Genomic DNA, 10,560 nt, shown 5'->3' with positions numbered 1-10,560 from the left:
AAAGGGTGCGGCGCATGGTACATGGTAGTGTGACATTCCCACATTGACTTGGGCTATGAAGGTTTGCATAGCGAAGGGCTTTGGTTTTCAATTAAACCTGTGGTGTTCTTAACCTAGAACACGGACGTTTTTAGTTTCCCAGCCTTTGAACATGCTGCCGGCTTGATGGGCTTTCATGTCACGTTTTCGGAAACAGAGCAACGCTGCAACTCCTGAGTAAATGTGTCTGATCAAGGAATTACTTAATGCGACATTTTATTCGAGAAGCATGAAAGTAAGGGTAAGCCTCAAATTAAGATGAGTATTAAGGGAGACTATTAATCTCAGTCGAATGTGGTCTCTGTTATTCTCCAAAGTATTCATGCCCAACGGGACATAGGAAGGGGCGACGCTTCTCTTAATCTTGATTAGTGCGCAATGTTTCGTCGTAGTCGCTTATTCCCACCAGAAAACAAAACCCTCATTTCTCCAAAATTAGGTAACTATGTAGTCCACCTAGCGCATTGCAGAATCCTGAGCTTATAGCAGAGAACAGTGCAGCGCGGCTTGCAGTTGCTGCAAGTGGCTTACAGGTACATATATAATACATAAAATGGTGTTATGAGCTGAAAATGAGGCGTAAAATAACCTAGAGGAAAGGCGAAATCATTTCGCCGAGTAGCGCACTGTATAGTGGAGGCTAAGAAGTGTAACTCTTGAATACACTGAATTCCTCCATACAGAGCCAGTGAACTGAACAGAATAGGCGGTTCGTTTAACAAAACCGTGAAAGCTAGGCTGAAGTAGGCTCCTTGAACCGGCAATCCACTCGACATTATGCGCGTTTTAATCCACCGCACTGTTACTGGTAGGGAAAGCGTCTAACGTTTAGTCTCACTATCCAGGGCGAAACAATAAAAGTGTGCAGCGAATCAGCTGGCTTCCTTACCGAATACGCCACGAAGGCGTAGCGGGAGCCTGAGAAACTTAGAGGCGGCAAGGGGTATAAAAAGGGCTGTAGGCTATGCCAAAGCACCACAACACTCCTAGACTCCAGCGCTCAACATATTCGCCATGAACCCTCTGGTATGTACCATGCAGGCTTGGAAAAGAAAGCTCGGCGTACTCTTTGGAGAACGCATCTCGGTTGTTGAAACCATGAATGCATTCGCTAGATTGTTAACTAGAAAGCATGCTTAGGTATAATTTTCCCGCAATGCGGAGCAATCTTTTGCGCGCTTCTGTTCGCCAAGGTATGCATGCTACATGCAAGAGTGGTTTCTGCGACGTAGAATTGGAAAAATACTTTGTCGCCCCACTGAATGCCATACATAGCTTATTCATAGGCGGAAGCTTTGGTGTTGGAACATTTTTAACGCGGGTCCGTTGAAATTGCCTGCTGCATACGGTTTTTGCTTGTCACTTAATTAGCGGCAAAACCTTCCCGTTCTGACCATAACGAGCTTCCCACTTGAAGTATTGTTGAGATGCAGTTTGTAGAAGCGGTGCAACCTTCGAAAAATACATTAGCGGACTACGGGGATTTCATTGCTCATCAAGAGAAAGAGAGACCGTATCGTTCGTGCAGACAGTAATACTCAGAGTTTGTATACATGTTTATTTTGTGGCTAAAATCATAAAAAGCTGGAAGTGTCGATTTTGTGCGTATATTTCATATAAGTATAGTACATGCCCTACATGCAATTGTTTTAGGTATCTTTGAGTTTACATTGCATTCAAGAAATTCAATTTCAATGCTCTCCTCACGCAGGTTGCTATACTGGTCGGCCTTTCACTTGTGTCTTGTGCTATGGCTGGTGTCCTGGGAGGATACGGAGGTGGCCTCGGCGCCGGAGGAGTGGGCGTAGGCAGCAGCGTTACCCTGCTGCGTGGTGGTCCCGGCTTCTCGAAGGTAGTTGCGGGGCCCGTCTTCTTCGTGAGGACGATCCATCACGTAGACCAGGTACACGGAGGAGGTGCTATCGTGGCCCATAGTGGACTTGGTGGCTATGGAGGCGGACTAGGGTTCGGTGGAGGACTCGGATACAGCGGTGGACTTGGCTTTGGAGGCGGTCTGAAGTACGGTGGCTACAGTTTCAAGGGCTAGGCTTGTGTTTACGTGGATTCTATTGACGGAATGTGTGCAACAGCGCAATCGACATCACCTTTTTGATTAAGGACATGCTGAGGCTTGTGGATAAGATGAAAGCTGTAAATCTCTTTAAGATATTCGTAATATGCATTGTGTGGTAATCCCTAAGAGGAAGCGCTCTTCTCCTAATGTTGTGGGATGCACAAAGCATGCAGCCGTCCGGAATTACATGTCGCCCGCCTTTCATCACGAGCGAGAAATAAAACAGTCATAGTCATACCCTTCGCTCATTCGTCATTTGTGCGGTGAAACCCTTCACTCAAAATACACGTCAGCCATCATCTTGGTCACAGAAAAGACGGTATCAGCACCGGATAACTATACGAGCTGATTGGTTTAAGCACACTCTGAACCTGGTGAATATGAGGAGCTGAAAAGTTTGCCATCTGTATAAAAGGACATTGTTACAACTGGCAGGGCATATGTCAACTGTCACTGGAAAGAAATTCTTCCCTGAAGGAAGTGCAAACTTGCCCGCCGGTGGGCAGTTAATTTGCTTTTGTACAAACAATGAGATAAAGGTGTCGAATCGAAATGAGGTTTCTGGCTGGTCGCTGGAATTGTTTTGCCGGCGAGAAAAAGTTGCATTTAGCTCATATATAATCCGACCTATTGGCTGCTCCAGCAAGAACAGTACTCTTAAATACGTTCATTTTACTAGGTACACGTCATTCGAGTGTTTTATTTGTCTTTAGTAATGATATATGTGTCTACTTGAAACACGACGCAATGACAAAAGCTACAAATGTGCGAATCCAAGATTAAGTTTTAAATACCCACAGTTTGCCAAGAGCCTACGAGTGTTCTATACGCAAGAATAATGGCGGCAGCAGCGTGACTACACACGCACTGATGAAGTCTCGAATGTAGAAGATATGTGCCATTTCGTACCAAATTTGTTCAAATATAGCAGTTTGGTCATATATGTTGAAAGGATGGAATTTACCACAGCATTAAAGAATGGACCAGAGGCTCTGCATTTTGTCAGTTGCTCTATTCGAAATGAACTTTCCTTCCATAAAAAGAAAAAACCATATGTATAGGCCAGGCATAAATCCAAATATAAATATTTCGATATATAAAGGAAAAACGCTTCATATTTACTTGGGAACAAGTAGTGCCGGTGGCTGAATATTTTTGAAACAACCTAAATTGTCCTAATACAAAGTAAAATATCTCAGAGCATACAAAAACGAAGCGAATTTTGCAAAGAAAATGACGAGAAAAACATTGCTCGTAAAGAAATGTCATGAATTCTCACAAACGTGTCGTAGACACTAAACAAAAGAGGGGAACAAATTTGGCCCTGTAAGGTTTGTTTAGCAGAATATTGCCTACAAACTCTGTCAATCTTTACTTGTTGCTGCTGGCAGCCACAGACGTGCGGCCTTATCACTTCGCACACACTGTCAGAAAGATCTCGCTGTTCTTTACTTATTTACACTCAGTGTCACCCAATTTCGGTTTTCATCATTGCCTTTGTCGCGCAATATGCGCCGGGATGTATCACGAATAGTTGCGTCCACGCCCGTCTGTTTCCACAATTTTGTTGGCTGTACTAGACACTTTTTCGTTTTTATCTTAATGTTCCTGCGACAACTTTACACTGAGCGCGGATGAGTGCACCGTGCATTCGCATTTCGGCGACCGACGTGCTCGCTTGCTGTTGTCGACGCCATCAGTCAGCCCAGGAAGAGTCGATTTAAGTACAACATCAGTCTCTTTGGTTGCTGCCTTCGACCGTTTCACTACCACATGATAAAGTGGTGTAAAACCTTTCTCCGGTTAAGAAAACTGTGTATACAGTTGCCGACACTGGCACCCTTAGAAACCTTAAAAAATCCTTAAAATGCTTGTGTGGAGAGAAGTGGCCTTATTCGTGTCGTGTGAATGCACCGCTGAAACAGAAGCAAGGTAACAGTGAAAAACAATTTTAACTTTCACTTGTATTCACCTCAGACACAACTTGGCCATGCATATGGCAGGACATCTTACTCTCTATTATTTATATAGTCACTTGCCACGTGTTGAAGGCGGGAATAAATATCAATTAGATGCATTGAACAGGGTCCCTGTTGAAACAAAGATTACTATTAAACATTTATTACTGTAATCAAGAAATTCTGTGGACAAAGGCGGCGCATTTATCAAAAACACAATGCTGCAAATAGTAATCGTATATGGGATTTGAGCCAAAAGAAGTGAGGCTGTCAGTGCTAATGTTTATAGATGCATTTCACGCATACACTCGGCTTATCTTGAATTTTAAGTCTCCGCTTCTTGTGAGAATATCAGGATGTCTGCGTCCTTGCGTTCCGTGGGTAGGCTCATCATAGCCGGCGCTTTGGCGACCCACCTCCTAGGGCCGATGTACACTCAAATGAACAAAATTCGAAGCGAGCACACACACCGCATTTAAACGATGCCTTCTTTAATGTATTTAAGCATGCAAATGAGTATTTACTCATAGAAATTCATAAAAAACGAAGGGTTCACTACCACGCGTTTTATTCTTCTAAAAATATAAGGACAGGTTACGATACTTACACAAGAGATGTCCGCGCAGCTATTTAAGTTTTTTTGCGATATATTGAGGCTAAGAATTTAAGACATGCTGGTACCTATGAATGCGCAATTACAAAGCCCTCTTTGTTTGTCTCACGAGTCAAAGAACATTTCTCAGAAGAAGAGAAATAAGAGACACGAGCTAGCGGCACAGAAACTCCTGGCTCTTCCTTCTCTTCTTCTGAGAAATGCGCTTTAGCTGGTGACACTCTTTCGCTCGGTTACACCCGCAACGGCATCAACGGTGACACGGCTGAGCCGCCGGACGGGAGCATAAGAAATGAACTCTAAAAAGATAACACAAGCTCCGACTCTTCCAAAAGGTCAGAAATCAGTTAGGGTACAACAGAGTCTCAATATTCTTTTCACGTTTAAAATGCCTCCCCCCCCCCCCACACACACACACACTTCAAAAATTAGATACACTATTATGTAAACCCGCACTCATATCCGTGCCCTATAAGTGCCTGGCATGTCCGTCTAAAGTACTTTTGAATACCTCCCGTGGACATGTTCGGCATTCATTCGACACCATCTGGGAGGAAACAATTCACGCCCTGGGCGGCCACCGAACCTGGAACCTTGCCTGAATCGATCGATCCACCATCCACCATTGCACGTCGGATTCACAGACTCAGTTTTGTGACGAGGAGGAGGATATGGCTCGGCAGCCACATCTGGGTTCGCACGCAGGCGTCCGGGGAGGCAGTCTGTTGTGATGAACTTTCCTAGACCATTTAAAAAAGAAAGGACCTGGTTGCTTCATAGCAGAACTGACCTCTGGACTACCCCGCCTTGGGGAAGAAGAGCAAAACGGTCCTCCTTTCCACCACCATAAAGCGCACCATTCCTACCACAAGATCACAATTATTCAATGCAGAAATAAAGATGTATTAAAATAATCAATCGTCCCTGGTTGCTCACGACGATGGCAATTCACTCACCTCAGCCCAAACTTCCTCATAGCAAGACGGCATATACCTTGAAAAGTATGTATGAGAAAGGGGTAAAAGGAATATTCATTTACCCAAAAAGTTTTGGAGAAGCGGTATTTGGAGTCCTCATTCCACAACTCTCCGTGGCGCTTGTTGTCTCCACCGCCCAAGCCACCAATTGGCGCTAGGACAGACGAGTTGGGTCGGACAGCGGTGCTTCCCATTGCAGAGTGCGCGCATGGAATTGTGTCCTAGCGAATGGAATTGCCTGCACTCATCTGTTACTAACGCTGATTCATTTTCAAGTTTTTGTTCCAAACTACAGGCCACGGTGTGAGCTGACAATATTCGGTTACAAATTTCGCTTTCTTTTTTCGTTCGCTTGTTTAACGCAGTCGACAGCCTGTTATCCCATTGTTTCGTTTTTGAACTTGTATGTTTCCTTTATTTGTGAGATGTTGGTGCGAATTTGATAACACATTTTCAGTTTTTTATGCTTTAAGAATTGCCTAATACTGTATTTTTGTAGAGCTGCTTTAATTCCCGTCATGATCATTTTGTCGATATTATGAATGTAATGGCCACCTGCTATGGTCTCAACTAGAGACTGGCAGTATTGCAAATAAATAAATATTGGATGGCCGGCTGTGCCATATATCTTGGCACTATCACGAGATGCCTTATGGTGTCGCTTTCTTCTCACATAATTAGGCAGGCCCATACTTGTGTCGGCTGCATGTTATCAAATGTATGACTACGTATTTGTTCTGACTCGCACCAGGCCACTATAAGCCACCGACTTGGCCAAGATCGTGTGCGAGGGCTGATACGTCCTCCATGTTACTTTCTAAGGTGGACAAGATCACTTAAAACTAGGTTTATGGTAGGTACCCGAATAACATTCACCTATGAGTAGGTGGGTAGGCAATCGCCGGAGCTTTTGCAGCACATGTCACAACAGTTGCCATTGCTATTAGTCTGAGGAATTGTTGACTGGTAGCCAGTAGACCACGGTCTACTGAAATTAGTCTTCCTCATTAAGTACTCATATGCTTTCCGATCATTCCCTGGCTGCGCCCGCATACTCGCTGCTCAGAGAATGGAGTCAACAAAAACTGTATTGGTAAAGAACTCAATATAAAATGACCGAATGAGTCAGCTGTAGTATAGCTGTAGAGTCAGAAAGCAGCACTAGATGGCAGAGGCGACGAAGTCTGCTTGTGCCCAAAAGAAAAAGACAAAATGAGTTAGCGCAAAGTAGCAGAGTTCCGCGGCTCAAGCGGAGCACTCACCCGCTTTACCAGAGCGCCAGTACAGAAGGCGAATGCTTTTGTGACCTTGGTGTTCTGAGATTTCTGCGTATTCAGCATCTACATAGGGCGTGAACGCACAAAAAGCGTTTCGAAATAAAACGCGTTCGTATTTGCTTGAACTCGTTTCCTCCGCGGTCCACATAGCATTGTTTTAATAAACAGCCTTCACATTTTTGCCTACGCCCGCCTCGCATTTCGAAGATAATTGCCCCTTGACGGCAAAATAGCGTTCCGCATGAAAGCGCAAATGACACGCTAGAGCTGCAATTGTAGCGATACGCCAGTGGAGGCGCTTGCATATCTTCTCTTTTCGGCCGTGCTCAGGCTTGTAACGAATTTGTTTTAGGTGAGAAGGACATTTGCTTTAAAGTACGGACACCCTACTTGTCTGACATTACTTATTGTTACTCTTCTCTCCCATTCTGAAAATTGCCTGATAGCGCACAAAGACCCATTTGTACATGCGTCTTGATGAATGGGCTATACACAGGACAAATGCAGAGTGTAGTAGCCGCCACCTGGAAGCCGTCGGTAATGTGGCGGAAAATTTAGCTATCACAAGGATGCAGCGTTCAGCACATGATATGCAATAGGTCTATCAAGCCTATCGCGGCGAAGATTATTCACAGGCCATGATGAAAGCGGTTCGAAATACGCATTTTCTGTTTCAACGTCAAACCAACTAAAATATATTTGCCACATGTATGGGGATGAAAGTAATTGAAAGCGGGGTCATAGAATTGATAATGCCTTTATTGGGGTGACGATATTTGAATAACTGGTTCACAAAATTGATAATATCGCCCTTTGCGAATATTTCGAATCTTTATTATATTCATTTGGATGACTCAATTCGCGAGCAACAAGAAAATTAAAGAGCACACTTAGGAAACAAGTTATCTACGAATGCAAATGCTGATGTGTATCTGTGTTGCTCGTCCCGCGCTTAGGTTAGGCGTATTTTACGAAAGTAACGTTCCATCAGTTAGCATCATTAAGAAATACATTACCCCAGTAAAGTGTCCAATTTGCAACGTCTGAAATCCTAGTGCCACGACCTCACTCAGGCGCATGCTGCTTACTCTATCGTGCGGATAGAGTTGCTACAAATTGGGGCAAGTTCTACGCAAATTAGCGCGACGCCTCAGGCGACACCAGAGCCGGTACTGATTTTAATCTATGTGGGCCGGTCGTGAAATCAAAACGTGCGTTAACCACAGTTCTTTCTCGTACGCGTTAAACGTGATTCTGGAGCAAAAAATAACCAATAAATCACCGTTATGTGCTCTACAAGAAGCTACGAGCTGCAAAACCCGTGATCAGCTGATACAAATATGGCGAATGATCAACACATCCCATGAACAAAAAATATCAAATGTTTCAAAATATCATCAATCGGTGTTGGAAATCATCTCTATACTGAAGGACTTCGTGAAGGGGGTGGGGGATAATAAAATAAAAAAATGATGGCACCAATGATATGCAAAATTAAGTGCTTCAAGAAGGCGCGATTCACGAAATGGCACCCCGTCAACATGCAATGACAGGGTACCTGTAGCCACAGTCGAAAGTCCTGTTGAAGTTTTCCGAGCTGCGGACGGCGAATTGCAACGGCAGCACGTTCGCGTCTTCTTCGCCGCAATAAGTGCGTGCGAAGCGCAGGTAGTGAAGCGCGTCCAGCTCCTTGCTATCGTGTTCGATGTCGCGAGCCGCGAATGCTGTCTCCACGGACCAGCGGGCGCGCGTGTGTCGAAGCCAGTCGGTCTTGTCCACGGGCAGGTTGAGCGTGTAGCGCGTGTATTGGGCGAAACAGTCTGGGTACTCCAGAGGCTCGGTGTTCTCCCGGTAACTGCTTTTGAACAGCATGGCGGCCGTGAGGACTCCCAGGGTGCCGGTGTTGAGTGTCTGTTCGGTGGCGCCGCCGTAGTAGTAATCCGGCAGGAAGTACTTGGTCGGAACACCGCCATCTTTGGGCGGAGCGTCACTACGAAACTGGGCAGCCCTGAAGCGACGGCTTCCGTGGCGGTGGTACAGGATCAGGTTCGCCATGAAGTCCTCGCCGTAGTGCTCGGAGAAGGATGGGTCGTCAAGACCGGTGTCCTCTGCGAATATCAGCAGGTATATGACGTGGTGCGCATCTTGGCGAAATTCGCAGCCATCACGTTAGGAATAAAGGCAGAAAGCAAAAATATTAATACACAGCCCTCTCCCATTTGCTCGGCCCTTGAAACGGATGTCTTAAGGGCAATTGGTGGGTATGTGATTTGCGATGATATTCTGTGAATGAGGATAGTGTCACATTTCCTTTTAACAAAAGGTGTGTATGCTGCGTGGCTAAATATACGTCTAATCACCTCTTCTGTACGAATAACGCGTAAAATCGTTTACGATAAACAGCCTTCAAAGCTACAGGAGTCTTATCTAGGACATCCAAATAAGCTTTTTGGTCATCAGGGAGGGTGACCAATCTATCAACACATATACTGCCGATTCGGCCAAACTAATGCGCGATCTGTCGGGAGCACTGAACTTAAAAAAGTCTAAATAGGCTCTTGGCACAAAACGAATCTCAGAGGGCAGGAACACAAGAAAGTCTCCTCAAGCATCATTAGCTGCACTCACGATCACCTCTTCGTGTGGTCGAGTCGATAATAATTTTGGTTAAAAGGAATAAATATTCGTGCAGTTGCACGCGTGCGCATAATTCTTTAATCGCCATCGTAGGCTACTTTGAAAATTGCTGCATGGTTGTTTGAAAAAACATTCCCATCAATTATTCAGTTATTGCATTTATTACATTTCGTAACGCATCTCACAGTACCCACTGTTTATTTGCTGGGATTTTGAATTGTTCAATGCTCGAATTACAAAAGTGAAAAACAAACACAGCAAACAAACGTATCTATCACTATACCCTCAAATATTCATGACTGCCGACCGCCATATTCGCTGCCGGTTCCGGGGTCAATACGATCGACGCAGAGTATTGTGGCACTTTAACGCTTTTGCTGGGTAATGGCTATGCAGCCCTCAAGTTAGGTGAATACAGCTGCAAGGAAATATAGCAACAATGAAGTTTATTCTTCTCGAGCTTATAGAAAGGCGACTTCGATAGCCCTCAAAGGTTTATACCATCTTGGAAGCCAAAATTTTCATTTCGATCAAATTTACCATCACTACTACTCACCGAACATTTGCTGGTTCGAAAATATTAAAATAAACTGTGGCACAAAAGGGCTTCAGGTCGCCATGTCATCAGCGATTTGGAGGTAAACTGTCTCTAGAGAAAGTCCTGACTGGGCTATTTTTAAATAAGTAATATGGCTTCAGTATATGTGAAGCGTATGGGTGCACATCATCATCCAAAGGAGTAAACATAGCTATATAGGCGTACCATTGATTGATTAGCTGGAGCAGGATTCTTTTTAAATTTTGAGCATAATCTGCGTGCAGTGAATCCAGAGACAAGCAAAAGGATTCAACAATTTGTGTGCCTTGTCACTGGCCTCTAATATATTAAAAAGAATAGCACACGTGGATCTGTCTGACAGGTAGCTGCGGTGCAAGATTCCTTTCCTCCAACGAGAAGGAACTTTTTCAACTATGAAGCTTTTGT

The 10,560-nt window shown here is 44.5% G+C and overlaps 1 protein-coding gene across 1 annotated transcript; it reads left to right on the top strand.

Annotated features, from left to right (window-relative positions):
• The first annotated feature begins 1,053 nt into the window (after positions 1–1,053).
• Positions 1,054–2,086, top strand: LOC146173127 (uncharacterized). The gene is made up of 2 exons (XM_084585141.1): positions 1,054–1,065; positions 1,721–2,086. The coding sequence occupies exons 1-2, from the start codon at positions 1,054–1,056 to the stop codon at positions 2,084–2,086; spliced, it is 378 nt and encodes a 125-aa protein (XP_084441267.1).
• The last annotated feature ends 8,474 nt before the right edge of the window (positions 2,087–10,560 follow it).

This window comes from Amblyomma maculatum, chromosome 11 (genome assembly GCF_055883805.1).
Source record: "Amblyomma maculatum isolate TAMU_Amacu chromosome 11, ASM5588380v1, whole genome shotgun sequence".
Classification (NCBI taxonomy): domain Eukaryota; kingdom Metazoa; phylum Arthropoda; class Arachnida; order Ixodida; family Ixodidae; genus Amblyomma; species Amblyomma maculatum.
Note: the sequence above shows the minus strand (reverse complement) of the source record. Positions and strands in the feature narration are given on the sequence as shown.